At 43.2% G+C, this 19133-nt stretch overlaps 1 protein-coding gene across 1 annotated transcript in view; it reads right to left on the minus strand.

The window, feature by feature from the left end:
* The window catches only part of LOC139451198 (sodium- and chloride-dependent transporter XTRP3-like), a 61865-nt gene that overhangs the window by 5075 nt on the left and 37657 nt on the right, over positions 1–19133 (minus strand). Inside the window, exons 5-10 of the mRNA XM_071232943.1 lie at positions 18027–18137; positions 11112–11313; positions 7026–7153; positions 6034–6235; positions 5274–5433; positions 3228–3390 (exon numbers count right to left, since the gene is read on the minus strand). Coding sequence (XP_071089044.1) covers positions 3228–3390; positions 5274–5433; positions 6034–6235; positions 7026–7153; positions 11112–11313; positions 18027–18137 — 966 coding nt within the window. The remainder of the gene's footprint in view (positions 1–3227; positions 3391–5273; positions 5434–6033; positions 6236–7025; positions 7154–11111; positions 11314–18026; positions 18138–19133) is intronic.

Here is a 19133-nt window from a genome sequence, read left to right on the forward strand (position 1 = left end):
GAGGCGTGTGTGTCGTGTGTGTGTCTTTGTGTGCGTGTGTGTATGTGGCGTGTGTATGTAGTGTGTGCGTGTGTGTATGTGGCATGTGTGTATGTGTGTGAGAGTGTGTGTATGTGTGTGTATGTGGCGTGTGTGTATGTGTGTGAGAGTGTGTGTATGTGTGCATGTGGCGTCTGTGTATGTGTGTGTATGTGGCATGTGTGTGGTGTGTGAGAGTGTGTGTATGTCTGTGTGCGTGTGTTTATGTGGTGTGTGTGTATGTGGCGTGTGTGTATGTGTGTGAGAGTGTGTGTGTGTGTGGTGTGTGTGTATGTGGCGTGTGTGTGGTGTATGCGTGGTGTGTGTATGTGGCGTGTGTGTTGTGTGTGCATATGTGGCGTGTGTGTGGTGTGTGCGTGTGTGTATGTGGCGTGTGTGTATGTATGTGAGAGTGTGTGTATGTGGCGTGTGTGTGGTGTGTGCGTATGTGGCTTGTGTGTATGTGACGTGTATGTGGTGGGTGCGTGGTGTGTGTGTGTGTGAGTGTGTGTGGTGTGTGCGTATGTGGCGTGTTTGTGGTGTGTGCGTGTGTGTATGTGGCGTGTGTGTATGTATGTGAGTGTGTGTGTATGTGGCGTGTGTGTGGTGTGTGAGTGTGTCTGTGGTGAGTGTGTATGTGTGTGAGAGTGTGTGTTTATGTGGCGTGTGTGAGAGTGTGTATGTGGCGTGTGTGTGGTGTGTGCGTGTGTGGTGTGTGTGTGTATGTGGCGTGTGTGTGGTGTGTGCGTGAAACTATTACCCTTACATGTACAACGTTATACATGATGTTTCAAGTGTAGCTGTGTTTTGGCGCACCAAACTTTTTTTTAATGTTCAGTGAACGTTTCTGCTGCCACTCTGGGTTACCTGAAGCTTGTCTTCAATTTGTTGTTGCATCATGCACAAGTTGCAGCCTCCGTTGATAAATAAATCACCAATAAAGCAGATGTTGCTGTTTATTTGTTTTGAGGAAGACGATTCCAACGGGAACGGGGCTGTCCTGGTTGATAAGATCTCGCCGTCTTTTAGATTTAAAAGTTTTGAAAATTGCTTTCAGGAAAGCGTAATGATTCTGAATTTTGCCGCAAGGGCCTTTTCTCATTCGTCTTTGAAGGAGAAATGGCTTTTATGCTTGGCAATGTTCGCCTTCATCACACTCCACAAAATCAAATAGTAACTGATCAGATTAATTGAAAACGCAACCGGGAGTTGATCTAGTTATACAAACACGTAACCCTCTACCGCTGGCGTGAAGCTGAGTGAGACTCCGTCAGTGTCATACCCTTTATATAAGCAGGTGTGTGCTTAAGTCCAAAGATGGACGAGATCTCGTCTCGCGAGACTAATCAGAGACATTGGGTTTGGATACTTGATTGCAATGTTTCTCTGAGGCTACTGAAATTCTACTTTCAAATTTGGTTAAATATAAAACTATTGATTTCAATCGGAAGGCAATAAAGCTCCAAGGTTCCAAGGCTCCACAGCAGGGTTGTACTTAATCAGTTGATCAATATTGGTTTCATGGGGAAGTAATCTCCTTACAGCAGCCTTCCAATACACTTGAGATAGAAGCCTAAAGTTCACATGCATTTATTCAACATGTTGTTCCTATATATAGTAGTGGTAGTGTTGTTCCTACATCCGACGTGGGCTATGTTTGTTTGGAGATACAATACTACACTGTTCATTTAAACTAAAAGTTAACATTTAGTAATTCACGAGTCCAAATAATAATTGCTACACATAGCTACAGATAGTCATGTCCCCGAACATAATTTACACAAAACAGGTCACTCGGCAGTGGAGTCTAAAGCCGCAGATAAATATTCCAGCCGTACCACAGGATGTAATAACCGAGTCTGAACTAGACAAACCAAGGACTGAGTGTATGATCAGCGATCTACGTCGTCAGGAAACGCTAGGACCAGTCTTAGTGCCTGATTATCCAGTACCCAGTTTAGTCAACTCTACGACCGGCTTAGGTTACTCAGGTGAAGGGATCGTTATCGTGTAGGTTACTTGCGATAAACTGCCGGGCAAAAGAAAGTATACACCCTTTTTGATGGTGGCTAAAAATGAAAAAAACCCCACAAAATAACAACAACAAATGGTTATTCGATGGTGTATTTGATACGGGTATCATTGTTGTGTGTTGGACCTTCAGTTTGCAATGTTGCTGCGATTGTTTTCAGCCACGTAACGTTTTGATAACGTTTGTCATTTTTCGGTCCGATCCAATTTTCAAGTGTATACTTTCTTTTGCCTGGTAGTTAATGTACCCCCGGAACTGTTTTGTGGGTAGAACTGTACCCTGGCCGAAAACGTAACGTAAAGTAACGTGACGCAGCGAGTCTGGAGATGAGGTGAAATTGGGTTTAACGTCGCGTCCAAGATTATTGCACTTATATAGCGACGTGCAAACACGCGTGCGCGTATTTGTGTGGCTGCTTGTACTAATCCGGACTGATGCCGATTTATAGTGCTAGCCCACTGAGATACCATACCGCAGTTGAACACGAATACCCCACTCAGACACAGTATAATGACCAGAAGCCGACCAGTCCTTGGTTTAGCCCCTTAATGCCGAGCGCCAGACAGGGTAACGATAAGTATCTTTTAACGTGTTTTGGTATGACGCGGCCGGGGAACGAACCCCGGACCTTCCGCTCTCCGGGCGGACGCTCTATCACTAGTCCATGGAGGCGGTCTCGTAGCGAGTCCATTACATGGGACCCGTGAAAATGCCGGGGTAGAATAGGTCTTCAGCAACCCATGCTTGCCGTAAAAAATGACTATGCTTGTCGTAAAAGGCAATTAACGGTATCGGGTGGTCAGGCTCGCTGACTTGGATGATGCATGTCATCGTATCCCAATTGCGTGGATCGATGCTCATGATATCAATCACTGGATTGTCTGGTCCAGACTCGATTATCTACAGACCACCGTCATATAGCTGGGATATTGCTGAGTGCGGCGTTAAACAACAAACAAACAAAAATACAAAAAAACTTGCATTAACGCTGTTACGGGCTATCTTTCACGCAGACACCGCTGTCGCACACGCACACGCACACGCACACGCACACGCACATGTACGCGGACATTCACGCACATGACACTCACATTTAGGCTGTGATTTTACGGCGTCACAATCACACGCAACATTAACACACATACGTTCCCGTACAAGCACACGTAGCAACGTCTACCTTATTAGCGTCCCACGCCTCGTACGCTACTCCGTCCCTAAAGATGGCGAACAGGCTGGCTATAAAGATGACCAACATGGCGGCAGGCGCCAAGAATCGCCAGCAGAACAGGAAGAAGCAGCTGGGGCGTGTACCAAGCATCAGTTCAATGTCCTCGCTCAATCTGGAAACAACATTAGGCGTGTGGGTTTGTTATTTTTAACAGTATTTGATAGTTATGCGAAGGTGTGTCGGCTTAACGGGCATTCACACTTCCGTTAGTAGCTGTAGTTATCCTTAGAGATATTAACGTAGCCAAAATAGCACCAACGTGTCGAAATATGTCACTACGTCGAACAATGTTTCTCTATCAAAGTGTTACCAGGGAAATGTCCGTCAAGTTACAGACAAGTACGTTGTACTAGAGTGAACAAGTACGATAAGGGTGCTACACATCATCTACGTATTCCTACGTTAAGCTACTTTAGACTACATTACAGTACAGTAACTAGTTCATTTAGGTGCGTTGAACTACATTTAAAAGCGTTACATTACGTTAAACTAGGTAAACAACGCCCATTTCGCGCAAAACGTACAGGGTATATAAAGAGACATGTGGTTTTCATCATTCTTTCACTTTTGAATTCCTGACAAAGCACATATATATTTCATTCCTTTCGTCATTTTGGTCTTAGTTAGGTTTAGCTTAACTACAGTCTAGCTAGGAGGAAAACAAGAAACAGATGTCAAACCCCAGCTTCTGACATTGCCGAGGTTACTGAGGTTCATGAGAATCCTGATGTTCCTGGTGTTTCTTGGGTTGCTGAGGATCCGATCTATGAAGACTTTCAGGATATTGATAAAGTTGATGCCACTCCCCCAGATCCAGGAAGCTCTCAGAGGTGCAATGTCCAGGAAGAGGCAGCTGGCGCAAGTACAGGCAAGAGCGAGGACTCAAGCAAAGGCGCATGTACAGCAACAACAGTCCCAACCTCATCCCCATCTGCTATCTCAGACGCAAACACAGCATCAGCAGCCACACACCATCCCTCCTGTCACATCATCCACCAGTGGGGACTACCAGATAGCTTCAAATATTGCGGTTTCACAGTAGCAACGGTTTATCAACAGCCGCAGCAGGGACAGTCAGAGCGGTCTTCAAGTGCACCTCCAGCACACTCTCTACAGGACTTCCTTGAATTCTAGAGTGGAGGTTTTGAGGAATGGATTGACCTTTGTTCCTGTTTGGCAACCACTGTCGCCACTGCCTGGAGGATCAAAGACTGTTGATGCTTCCCTGTATTTTTATTTTGTATGTTTGTTTGTATTTTAAACATAAAGTTGAAATAAGAAATACAGATGTGATGTTGTTGATATGATATGATATGAAAACAGCCAAATTATTAACTAAGAGAGTTGTGCTAACAAACCAAAACAACCTGCTTGGTCCTAGTATTCCGGGTGTATCCCGACAGTTATCATTTATGTATACCGGGTGGACACTGGAAGTAATGCTATATGTATTCCTGGTGGATCCAGGGGGTAAGCCTATATGTATATCAGGTGGACACTGGAAGTAATGCTATATGTATTCCTGGTGGATCCAGGGGGTAATCCTATATGTATATCGGGTGGACACTGGAAGTAATGCTATATGTATTCCTGGTGGATTTAGGGGTAATCCTATATGTATATCGGGTGGACACTGGAAGTAATGCTATATGTATTCCTGGTGGATCCAGGGGATAATCCTATATATATGTCGGGTGGATCCTGGGAGTAATGCTATATGTATTCCTGGTGGATCTAGGGGGTAATCCTAAATGTATGTCGGGTGGATCCGGGGAGTAATGATAAATGCGTTCCGGGTGGATCCAGGGGGGTAGTCCTATATGTATATCGGGGGGATCCTGGCAGTAATCATATAGGTATTCCATGTGGATCCTGGCAGTAATCCTTTATGAATTCCCGGGTAGATCCTGGCAGTGATCCCAGATTTATCCTTGGTGGATCCTGGCTATTTTCGTTTCCTAAGACTTTCCATCGTGAACACTCACGAATACTCACTGTTTTAATCCGTAGATGTAGGAGACGGCGATGCATTCAGTGAAGGCGATGATGAGGAGCGGGATGTTGGCGGAGAAGGAGTCAAAGAGGGAGAAGACGTAGGGCCCAGTTGTCGTCCCGAAACAGAGTGAGACCACACAGGAGACGAGGCACACGATCCCTGTACGGGAGAGGAAGGCACATGCTATTTAGAACACTCCACACTACATGGAAAATAACATCCCTCAAATATGCCTAGTCTAACTACACCGGTCTTGAGTCCATGTGTGTATGGAGGTGGACAGTGGTCTAGTTTGTATGTTTGTTGTTTAACGCCGCATTGAGCAATATTCCAGATGTATGACGACGGTCTGTAAATAATCGAGTCTGGACCAGACAATGCAGTGATTGGCATCATGAGCATCGATCCACGCAATTGGGATACGATGACATGCCTCAAACATGTCAGCAAACCTGACCACCCGATCCCGTTAGTCGCCTCTAACGACAAGCATAGTCGCCTTTTACGGCAAGCTTGGGTTGCTGAAGACATATTCTACCCCGGATCTTCACGGGTCAATTCCACTGAAAAATCGGGTTTATTACCCTTATATACGAGTCAGGTTAAATCTCCTCAATGCATATTATTTTAAATACCATTCTCCGTCGCTGCCAAATAGCCAAATGCGACGTTCATTTCAAGCCATTCATTCGATTACTAAAACGGAATAATAAGAATGTGTATTTTGGTTATGCATCAGGCGATGAATAATTGTCTTACCACAAACGATCTCCTTCCTTATGCGTGGGAACAGCATCATGTCGTTGATAGATGTAAGGGCGCCTTCCAGCGTCCCAAACATGGAGTCTAGACCTAAGGTCAGTAGCATAAGGAAGAACAAGACTGCCCAGAGAGGGGCCACGGGGAACTGGTTGATGGCGTCCGTGAAGGCGATGAACGCCAGTCCTGTCCCTGAGGCTGACTGCAAGATACATTCAGGATTATTCTCTTCCGACCTCAAAGAGGCTCATTACTTGATGACAAAAATACTATTTCAATAGTGTATACATTTCCTGTGGTTTTATGTTTGTGACAGTAGCACTGATGGTATTTCCTCCCTCGCCCAACAGATCCGGCCCGGCTAAGGGATGTAACTCTGCACATCGAATTGCTTTACTTCAGACCACCTGGCCATCCGTGACTCCAACATAATGTTGTTGATAAAAGCGACAAAGACCTTTCCATATTCATAAGAATCACTAACATCAGAGTCACAAACACATGCAAAGGCAAGTCAATTATTCACCCGAAGAAACACGAGAACCCATGTCAAAATAGGGAATTGCATCGGACAAACATTTTGCAACTGATGCGTCAAATTTGGAAATATTCTCCACATGTCCACCATAAAATGTTTTTAAAGACATATACGTTGAAAAAAAGTCGTATAAGATAGACGAAAAAACCGCTATGAGAATGTAATAAATTAAGACATATGGCACATTTGATCAAACTTAATGATTTCACAAAGGGGTAAAAGCTGCTATGAACATATTGACACATGTTCCCTGGAACTATCATCAGACGTGTGAAGATTGTTGGTATCGATCATCATTTTAGACAGCTGAATGGAATGAATCTATTCATAATTGATAGCTTAAATTCTTCGTCTCTCACCCACTCACTTGGACCAGACAGAGGTACATTTAGCAGATCATCCGGATAGGTATTTTAAGCTCGAAGTTCCTTGCAAACCCTTGATGGGAGCTTACCTCTTCAATGATTTTCTTAAAGTTACATTCTGTGGTATTCTGCGATGACTCCAGGTAAGGACCTATTGCAGAGCTGTGGTTGCCGTGGTCAGCTAAACACTGCTCGTAGGCCATCGTGGCCTTAAAACCTGGAGAGAGTCAGGCAACGTTTATAGTATGACTTAAACAACAATGAAACAAATGACAAAACCATAATGTTTAAGGGTAACATACGAGGGTCGTTCAATAAGTTTTGCAACGTGGGCATTTGTGTTGACACAAACAATGTCAACTTGTGGCAGGCGTGACACTGGTCATAACATTAGGTTGACACATGTCATAACAAGTTCCAGACACAACAATAAGTTAGATGTGATGGCTTCATTCACCTAAGGGTGGTCACAATCATGGATTGTCTCAAACATGAACAACGCGCTGTAATAAAGTTCCTTACATACTCCGGTTCTCAAGTCGAGAACTGCACAGGCCGCCATATGTTAATGTGGATTCGAACAATTAAATCACCCACCCTACAGCCCAGACTTTGCCCCCAGTGACTATTTCCTGTTCCGGCAAATGAAATCTGCCCTATGTGGAAGACGCTTCCAGGATGACGAGGACATAAAGGCTGCCACAGGGGCGTGGTTAGAGGGCCAATCTGCGTAATTCTATAAAAGTGGTATTACAAGCTTGAAGGACAAATGGAATAAGTGTATTGAGGTGAATGGAAATTATATTGAAAAGTAAAAGTGCAAAACATATTCTGCGACTTGGTCTTATATTGAAGTTGCAAAACTTTATGAACGCCCCTCGTATTCTATAATCCTGGGCACAATAACATATAAACGTCTAAGACCTGAATCACTTCGGGCTTTCCTCCAACATTGAACTGACATGCCGTGGTATTGCTAGAATACTGTTCAAAGCTGCGTCAAACGCTACTCACTCATCACTCTCTCCCTTCGTACTTTTTGTAAACAAGAATCAATTCTTAATGTGAGCGAGAGTAAATCGATATTGCCTGACCTGCCCCGGGGATTTCTCGATCAAAACACAAGATTTAAATACTGAATATAAAAATATAATAAAAATTATCTATTTTAACCAGATCACGCAATGTAATCTTCGACCTCTCACGTTAAATAAATCATATATATATATCACAGCTGCTAAAACTCATCTCAGAGTCATGTTTCGACAGTCAACAGTTTCTTTATAACAGTGTATTACCGGCTTCTCTTGGGAGCGAGAATTTCGGTGACTGTCGTGGGGATATGGGATATATTCAGATACAAGATTTATTAATCCTGATTTCGAGGTTATAGGCCTGGAGAAGATTCATCCTCTATATATCCAGGCCTGGAATTTTCGGTAAACACCAACACCATCCTTCGGAACCATTCCCGTTGTTTCCGCAATCTCAAATTACCTGCCCTTGGATTTCACAAACATTTTACCGACCAATAATACGTCGAGATGAGGAAAGAGGAAATGGGTAAGGACTTGCCACCGCCCTTTTAATAGGACATGAAGACATCCGTTCCATCAGAAAGATTTTTTAGGGCTTTTTTTGCGTGTATGTCAGTTTTTCAATTCTGAATTTCTCGCAAGCTCTATCGTAAATTAATGGGACTGGCCGCCATGTTGTTGATATTGCCAACACAACATTGAGGCTGGCTGGTAACTCGCATTCTGATTGGTCCGTTAGACAGAGTAGGTAGCAAATCCAATTGGCTAATGAAATTAAGGGTGGATAATTTGAGATCGCGAGAATCACGGGAATGGAGACAGGGTTTAGTGTAGATTTATCGAAATGCGAGCCCTGGAGATATAGACGATGAGAGAACATCCAGTTCTACGATCTTGTCCAAAAAATGAATCATGAATACAGTTAACTAGTTTTATGTACGGATCTTTTAACTCAACTATTCGTCGGTGCCATAGTAGAATTGCTTATCTTTTTAACTATCATTCGAGAAATCTTTAAAGGAGATAGATACTTAAACTTTGCGATAAAATCTAAAAAAACTCCTATAGACTCATTTGTATCAAATCAACCTGAGCAGCCACACATCTGCCAAAAAATCAATCTTGATCTAAATCGGTTATTGTGCGATGTTCCTTCACACATAAACCTCATAAAAAAAAAGCCATCGAAAAAATCCGGTTTTTACCCCTGACGCGATCGTATAATGGGATCAGATCCACGATCTAAAAGTGCTGTTCACCGACAACCTCTGATACAACCAGACTTGTTAAACAATAGCGATCTCATGCTAATTGTATCTAACTGACTCGCCATGTCTGTCAAGATGCTAGGATTCCAGACACCAAGGTGGAACCCGTAACAGATCAAACTAGTTCTTGTAGTCCCTTGTGCAAACGCCATCTACCGGCGGATGTGTGTACGCCACCTAGCGGCTAGAGTGCAAGGGCGTGTAATAAGGTAGTACTGTCGGCAAATGCAGTGTTGGGGACCATGATCGACTGGTTGCAATTCTCTTGCCTCTAAATTTGTTTGTAAGTCAATCATCAATCAATAATACCAATGTCAGCGTGGGGTTAATGTGTTCGCTCGTCACGACAAGGACCCGGGTTTGATTCCCAACATGGGTACAATGTATGAAGCCCATGTCTGAAGTGCCAAGATATTTCTGGAATAGCGGTGACATCGTCGAAAAGCAATATTCACTCACTGCGGTGTTTCTTTAAGACGACAGTCATATTTCACATAAGCATATATTTTTTTGAATGTTTATACTGAATTAAAAAAAAGACTTTTTTTCAAATTATCTAAATAGGGTGCGGTGATGTCATGTCAACCGAGTGATTTTACCGAGATATTGCAACACTGTGTGTGTGAGTTCGTGTGTTTGGTGCATGTATTTTGCTTTTGTTTATTTGTGTGTGAGCGTGTTTGTGTGTGCGCGATCGTGCGTGTTTTTCTAAATGATGGTAATCGTTTTTTCAGACTTACAGGGTTACACTAAAGTAGTTAAGATGCCTTCGACAAATGCCAGCATTTCAATTCCCCTTTCTCCGAAATTCAAAGAATCCAGGAACAATGGAAAAAAATGACCTTACTTCCAGCTCGACCCAAAGTGCAGTCCAAAATAGCAACAACAATATTTCATTTGAGCTTTCAATGTGAAGGTACAAATAGTAATTGAGGGTGATGTCACCAAGAGTCTGCTTGAAGCTAAAAGAATCAATAATTCCTTTGAAAGACGCTATAATGGTGCCCCGAAACAGGGTAATCTAATATATTTAGGACTAAGTTTAGAGCAAGGCTTAAAATGTGTTCGACTGCGCAAGGTTAGAAAGACACTAATCTGCTTGTTTGGGCAAAGAGACCCAGAATAGACTAGAAATGGGCGAAGGTTAAAGAGGAGCTGTCACGATAACTGTTTGGAACTGGAAAAAACATTCGATACCATTTGCGATATGTGTGCAGATTAAACCACTCGAATTCGGTTTTTGACCATTTCAAAATTGCTTTCATAACCTTATTAAAAAGGTTATTCAAGAACTCTATGCTTAACTTTGAGAAGACTGTGAGATTCAACCCTGCGAGATTCACGCGGCATGTTAGCTTGATATGGAAGGAAGGTGACCGGTTCGAACCCACGATCTGGGCAAGCCCTAAAAGGGACCTTATTGTGCAGGGCGATTTGGGGCGCCTTAGATGTCTGGGTAACCAGTGCCGCCTTCAACGAGTGGACGGGATCTCATGTAGTGTATGAGTATCATTCCGGGTTGGAACAGTCCCCCCCCCCCCCCCCCCCCCACACACACACACACACAACCCCCATTCCACCGCCCTACACACAGACATCAACACCACTCTACGCCAGCTGCCGTAACAGTCGTTTACGATGGGGGGTCGAGCGGTCAAAATCGCTGCTTTTGATGTCGTACTTTCAGAGTCGTTACTGTACAGGTCGCAGTGATATAGCTGGATCCTTGCTGTATGCGGCGGTTAAGAACATGCATTCACTCACTGACTGATGCATGTGCTCGTTTGTAGATATCATGGTTATATTCCATTGGTACCATTGGATAAAAAACATTTCATGCGAGCATATGTTCATATGTTTACTAACGTACCTAACACGGAGAAGACGACGGTGGCGGTGAAGATGGAGGTGAAGAAGTCACAGATGGTGACGAAGAGCGTCTCCTTGAGGAAGTTACTCCTTACAGGGTTGTAAGAGGAGAGCGCGATCAGACAACCAAACGCCAGTCCAAAGGAGTAGAAGATCTGCGTAGCAGCGTCCAGCCACACCTGGGGGTCCTTCAGTCGACTCCACTGTAGAACATGATGTTATGTCCATTATTTAATCGGCAGATTGTGAAATACTGTAAATCGTGAAATTAATGCGTCTCCAAAAGAATGCGACCACTGGCCCCTGGCCAAAAATGCGACACCCCCTTCCTTTATTACTTACTTACTTAAATTAGGAATTTAACGTGCGCTTTCCGACATGTGCGTATTTCGCGCACGGGCCCGCCAGGCCATTTAGGGTATGTCCGAAAAGGTGAGGCAACCTAGGCGGGCTTTTTTAGGGTTGCTTACTTAATTTGGAGAACAAATTTTGAATTTTGAATTATACCATGCCAAAGGTGGAGAGGGGGGACTAAAAAGAGATTTTATAGGTTTAGAATTTTAGGGTTTATTGGCAGCTTGTTTGTTGTTCTTTTTTTTTTAAATGCGGCCAAGTAGGCCTGTTTTGATAAGATATATGCCTAGTGCTTTAAATGTTTGTAAGTCATTTAGGGGTTTTAGTACCGTTGCTAGTGTCATTTGATTGTTCCATTTTACTGTGGATTGGAGTGTTGTTCTGTGTCGCAGGTAATGTGTGTAGTATAGTATTTCGTGTTCAGGCGTTTCTTTTAAGTTGCAGTTGCAGCACCTTGAAACTGGTAACCACATAGAACCTGACCATAGTGGCTCCAGGAAGGGACACTCGTGTCTAGATCATATTCTAAGACTGGAAAATGAAAAAAAAGAAGCTCAGTTAAACAGACAATACCTAGCCGCAGTATTTCTGGACTTCAGCAAAGCCTTCGACATGGTATGGCATGACGGACTTCTCTCAAAACTAGCACAAAATGGAGTAGAAGGGAACATGGCAAACTTCAAAGACAGCTTCCTGCAAGACAGGTCGCTATCAGTTAAAATAGGGAAAATCGATCTGATCCTATGGCATTGGACAATGGCACGCCACAAGGCAGCATTATAAGCCCAACCCTGTTTAATATCATGGTCAATGATCTTTTTGACCATGTCAACTATCCTACCCAAACTTCTAAATTCGCTGATGACGGAGCAATATGGGTAAAGCGCAGAGATATTTCACAAATCAGAAAAAAACTACAGTCAGCCCTGGACGGAGCAGATCAATGGTGCAATAAATGGGGATTCACCCTTTCAAGTGAAAAAACTGTTGGAGTTCTATTCAAACTCCGGGGGAAAGATGCTATGATACCCCTTGTCTCTATAAAAGGCAAACCAATCAAATTCGAAAAATGTGCAATATTTCTTGGGGTGATCCTTAATCAACACCTCACTTGGCGCAAACATACAGAATATGTGGAAAACAGATGTCAAAAGGACCTGAACGTATTACGGGCAATTTCAGGCACATCTTTGGGCACATCGAGGGACACTCAGCTGGACCTCTACAAATCTCGTATCAGATCAAAAATTGACTATGGTTGTGAGGTCTTTCATTCAGCATCAAATACTGTCTTGAGGCGCCTAGACAATACAATACAAAGCCCTAATGCTGGCCACAGGCGCAGCAACAGGTACCTCACTAGAAGCACTACAAGTAGAAACGGGAGAACACCCATTGAAACTAAGAAGAGAGCAGGCAATATTATCGTACTGGGGACGAACATCAAACCATTTGGTTAAAAAGATATGGCAAGACAAAAACACTCGAGATGAAGCCCTAGCTCGAAAAAATCCTCCCTAAAGCCATCTGGGATATTAGTACGTGAACTCATTCGAAGTCACAATTGTGATGACATTCAGCCTCCAGAAAGTCAATACAAAGGGTTACACCCTCCCTCGACTTTAAAAACTCCCAAAATTGACACTGCTTTAACATCAGAAGTCACTAAAAAGAAAACCCAACCCTACTACGATCAGTAGGTATCACTAAAATTCAAACTACCTGGGACAGCTGGGCCCATATATACACTGATGGATCAAAGAATCCTATCAACAACAGTGCTGGTTACGGGATCCATATCCACAGCTCCAAACCTCACGCACATTCAGTTCGCCTGCCTGATGGTCAATCAGTATTCACGGCTGAATTGGAGGCAATTCATCATGCACTCAAACGCATACCGGAACTTCCGGAAGCAAAGGCGGTCGTCCTATCAGACTCGCTAAGTGCACGTCAAGCCATCAGTTGCAGAAACTCAAACTCCAGGCCAAACACAGTCAACACTATTCTATACGAATATACAAAACTATCAGACCAAGGGCAACAGGTGGAGCTGTGTTGGATCCCCTCTCACATAGATATTCCTGGAAATGAAAAAGGAGACTGGCGAAGCTAGCTCTAGACAAAGCGGATATACAGCCTATTCCCTTTCGCAAACTAGAGATAAAAAGCAAAATCAAAGCCTCCATAGCAGAAAAATGGCAAGCCCAATGGGACGCAAGTAAGATCGGCAGATGGCTATACAAAATTCAACCCAAGGTCCAACAAAAGCAAAAATCCTACTCAGATGAAAGGACAATTGAAATTGCTATCTCACGCCTCAGACTCGGTCACAAAAAGCACTATGACAAGGTTTGTTCATCTTGCAATCAGGCTGAAACCATTGCTCACGTGTTACTAGAATCTCTGTCATAGATCTCCTAAAGCCAAGAGATGCAATAGCGAAGGCCAAACTAACTCTATTTCTGAGAGATGGACAGCTACTCGAACGTATATAAACAGAGCAGCCAAGGATATAAATGAAATCATATCAATATAAGAAAATAGAAATCAAATCAATACAAAAACAGAAATTATGTGAATACCAAACTCACAATAGATATATGTACCCTACTCACACACAGGAGTCCCAAAGAGGGACAGGTCGACCTTAGGAAGAAGGCGACCTCTTAAACACTTAATGCAACAACAACGACAACATAGTTGTTGTATTTGTTTAAATAATAGAAAAAAGGAACAGCCCCAGGACTAGACCTTACCTCATACCAATTAATTAAACTGCTACCCAAAAATCGACTGGAATCACTACTCAAACTATACAATCTCATCTACCAAAACGGTCAGGTTCCTACTTCATGGAAAGAGGCATTGGTCATCCCAATACCAAAGCCGAACAAACCAGCAAACGAAGCAAACTCCTATCGACCAATCTCCCTAACCTCAAACTTATGTAAAATCATGGAGGCAATGGTCAAAAATAGACCCCAACACTATCTAGAACAAAACAATTAAATATAATAAACCAAGACCAAAGTGGATTTTCCCCAGGCCGATCAACCGTAGATAACCTCGCCCGATTAGAACAAAACGTCAAAACGGGCCAACTCAACCGACAATACACAGTAAGCATATTTCTAGACTTCTCTAAAGCTTTTGATATGGTATGGCATAACGGGCTAATAAAAAAACTAAAAAAAGAAGGACTTAAAGGCCAAATAATAAACTATATCCAAGGCTTCCTAACTAATCGCAAAATAACCGTGGGTATCGACCAAACGCAATCGGACCAGTGTCCCATAGAAAATGGCACACCCCAAGGTAGCATTCTAAGCCCAACACTTTTCAACGTTATGATTAACGACCTATTCGAGGAAATACTCAATAAAATTCAAACTTCCAAATACGCGGATGATGGAGCCCTCTGGGTCCGCACCAGAAGCATAAATATGGCTAAAAAATTACTGCAGAATGCATTAAATAAATTCAAATATGGGCAAATAAAACTTAAGGGTTTTCTCACTAAATGCCGAAAAAACCACAGGGATAGTATTCAAACACAGAAATATGCGTGCACACACCGCCTCCCCCCCCCCCCCCAAACTACAACTAAACAAAAAAAACCTTACAATTCCAAAAAGAAACCAAATTCCTTGGACTAATCTTTGATGAACACCTCACCTGGGGTGCTCACATTAAAAACCTAACAAATAGATGCACTAAAGACCTCGTAAACACATTACTCTGCCTGACAGGCTCCAACTGGGGGGCCTCCAAGGAGACCATACTATCACTTTACATATCACTAATTAGATCAAAAATAGACTATGGATGCCAAATATACAACACCTTAAACTCCTCATTAAGCGATAAACTAAACTCAATTCAATATCAAGCACGTGCACTGAAGATAATCACACGCACTGAGCATGGCACAGCGCGCATATCGCTACAGGCACTAACAGGCGAAATACCCCTGGATCTACGCCGAGAACATCTAACAATAAATTACTGGGCCTCAACCCAACAAAACCAACAAATCCAACAGATCCTGAAAACTAACACAAGCCCCAGACTCCAAGTTCTAGCTCGCAAAACCCCCCAATTAACACCAATCTCTCAACGCATAATAAATTACCTTAATACACACAACCTAAATAATTTACAGTTAAACACAGCCCCAAATAACACCTTCACACCCAAACTCCTAACCCTCCAAATCGACTTATCTCTCTCCACCAGACTAAATACAGAAACTGATCCAAATACCGCTAAATCCATCACATTAGCATACATTCACGAAAAATGTCCAAATTGGTGTCACATTTACACAGACGGGCTCAAAACGCACAGGATTCGGCATCCATATCAACGAACCCCCCCCCCCCCCCCCCCCCACAAAAGAGACACTATCATATAGGCTCCCAAATAATCAATCAATTTTCTCAGCCGAATTAATGGGAATAGCAACATCCCTGCACAGCGATCAAATAAATAGACACCAAAAAACCCTAATCCTTTCAGACTCATTAAGTGGGCTCCAGGCCATAAAAAAAACCCACAAAAAAACGCCCAAAACTAATACAACAGATAATTAAAAGCGCCAACAATCTACGTGAACTAGGTAAAGACATAAAAATAGTTTGGATCCCTGCCCACGTTGGAGTGTCTGGCAACGATCACGCAGACAAAGCAGCCAAATCAACACTGAAATTAGAAGAAGTAAGCATCAACCTACCAATATGAAAAAAAACTCACAAGGAGAAAATGTTCCAAAAGCCACTCAAAAAAAGAAAAAATCCATCATAAAACAAACAAAAATTGACTGTGTAATAACTAAACTACAAATAGGCCACACTAAGTTAAACTCCCACCTACACCAAATTAAAAAAACACCAAACCGGCAAATGCCCCCACTGCAACTTAAAAGAAACGCCGGAACAAGTAATACTATATTGCACACATTACCAGCAACACAGAACAACACTCCAATCCACACTAAATTGCAACAATCAAATGACACTATCAACTGTACTAAAACCCCTAAATGACTTACAGACATTTAAAGCACTAGGCATATATCTCATAAAAAAACAGGCCTACTTGGCCGCATTTAATGAAAAAAATAAAAGCACAACAAAGAAGCTGCCAATAAACCCTAAAATTCTAAAACCTATAAAAACACACAAACTCCCTTTAGTCCACCCCCCCTCCCCCCCACCCCCCTCCACCTTCCAAATTCCAAATTTGTTAATTAAATTAAGTAAGCAACCCTAAAAAGCCCCACTTAGGCTGCCTCACCTTTTCGGACATACCCTTTTCGACCAAACACCAAATGGCTTGGCGGGCCCGTGCGCGAAATACGCAGCGTATGTCTAAGTGGGTATTTCTGCTATCCAAAATGTCTTATTGTTGATATAAATGCCATGTTTAATAATGCGAGCAATGACCATTTTTCGCATTTAATTCACGCTCGCATTAATTTACAGATTTACAGTAAACTGCCAGGCAAAAGAAAGCTTAAACCCATGTTGTATGGTGGCTAAAATGAAACAAATAAAAATTTGTTATTCGAAAGTGATGTATTTGATACGGGAATCATAGCTATGTTTTGGACAAGTTTTATGTTTCGGCGACTGTTTTCAGCCTTGTAACGTTTTGATAACTTTATTAACGTTTTGGTCTGATCCAATTTTCAAGTGTATGGTATTACTTTCTTTTGCACCGCCTCCGTGGTCTAGTGGTAGAGCGTCCGCCCGGAGAGCGGAAGGTCCGGGGTTCGATCCCCAGCCGCGTCATACCAAAAGATGTTAAAAGATGGTACTTGTTGTTACCCTGTCTGGCGCTCGGCATTAAGAGGCTAAAACAAGGACTGGTCGGCTCGGAGTCAGTATACTGTGTCTGAGTGGGGTATTCATGTTAAACTGCGGCATGGTATCTCAGTGTGCTAGCACTATAAATCGACATCAGTCCGGACTAGTACAAGCAGCCACCCACACACACACACACACATAAGCGCAGTAATCTTGGACGCGACGTTAAACCCCATTTCACCTCACCTCACCTCACTTTCTTTTGACCGTCAGTATAGTTACACATGATGCCACAGTGGCTCTTATCTCAGACAAAACAAATGAAGTTTACTGGTCTGCAAGAGTTATAGCCTGAATTGGTGTCTCATTTGAAAGTCATATGATTGTCTGCAGACACGCGTAACATCATCCTAGATACGGCGTTCAGTAATGATCCAAGTGGGAGTCTAGCCAAAGCTCGGGGTAACCGCACTTTAAGCAGGCGTACAAGTACATTTCTGACTCATACCACTGTGTTGTAATATTCTATTTTCAAATAGGAATGTCATTGTTCGTGTTTACTATAGTGTTTGTTTGCTGAGAATATTCGCCCTCAATTTCTGCATAATTGCTGAGAGAGTTTGGCGCAGCCGGTGATCGAACTGTCGCCCTACCGCTCTGCGGCCAATGCTACACCCACCACACAACGGAGGGGGTCGCTCTGAGGAACATGCATTAGAGAACGGGAGAATCGTCACATGGTTAAGTCTCACCTCTGGCACAAACAGGTGCTCCAGTCCCTTCTCGAAGCCGTGCAGTGTGACTCCCCTGAAGAAGAAGATGATGAGCACGAGATAGGGGAATGTCGCCGTCACGTACACCACCTGGAGGACATAGAACATGGTTGTATACACGAGTTGTGTCCCCTGTCACGTACACCAACTGGAGGACATACAACATTGTTTTATACACGACTTGTGTCCCCTGTTAAGCACACCGCCTGGAGGACACAGAACATGGTTTTATACACGAGTTGTGTTCCCTGTCACGCACACCACCTTGAGGACATAGAACATGGTTGTATACACGAGTTGTGTCCCCTGTCACGTACATCACATGGAGGACATAGAACATGGTTGTATACACGAGTTGTGTCCCCTGTCACGTACACCGCCTGGAGGACATAGAACACGGTATAATACACGAGTTGTGTCCCCCGTCACGTACACCAACTGGAGGACATAGAACATGGTTTTATACACGAGTTCTGTCCCCTGTCACGTACACCATCTGGAGGACATAGAACATGGTTGTATACACGAGTTGTGTCCCCTGCCACGTACACCACCTTGAGGACATAGAACAGGGTTTTATACACTACTTGTGTCCCTTGTCGCGCAAACCACCTTGAGGCCATAGAACATGGTTTAATACACGAGTTGTGTCCCCTGTCACGTACATCAGATGGAGGACATAGAACAGGGTTGTATACACGAGTTGTGTCCCCTGTCACGTACACCACCTTGAGGAAATAGAACATGGTTGTATACACGAGTTGTGTCCCCTGTCACGCACACCACCTGGAGGACATAGAACATGGTTTTATACACAAGTCATGGTTTTATAGACATAGAACATGGTTGTATACACGAGTTGTGTCCCCTGTCACGCACACCACCTGGAGGACATAGAACATGGTTTTATACACAAGTCATGGTTTTATAGACATAGAACATGGTTGTATACACGAGTTGTGTCCCCTGTCACGCACACCACCTTGGTGACATAGAACATGGTTGTATACACGAGTTGTGTCCCCTGTCACGTACATCAGATGGAGGACAATGAACAGGGTTGTATACACGAGTTGTGTCCCCTGT

The sequence above is a fragment of the Haliotis cracherodii genome, unplaced genomic scaffold (genome assembly GCF_022045235.1).
Source record: "Haliotis cracherodii isolate W230 unplaced genomic scaffold, xgHalCrac1.p SCAF_10, whole genome shotgun sequence".
NCBI classification, from domain to species: Eukaryota; Metazoa; Mollusca; class Gastropoda; order Lepetellida; family Haliotidae; genus Haliotis; species Haliotis cracherodii.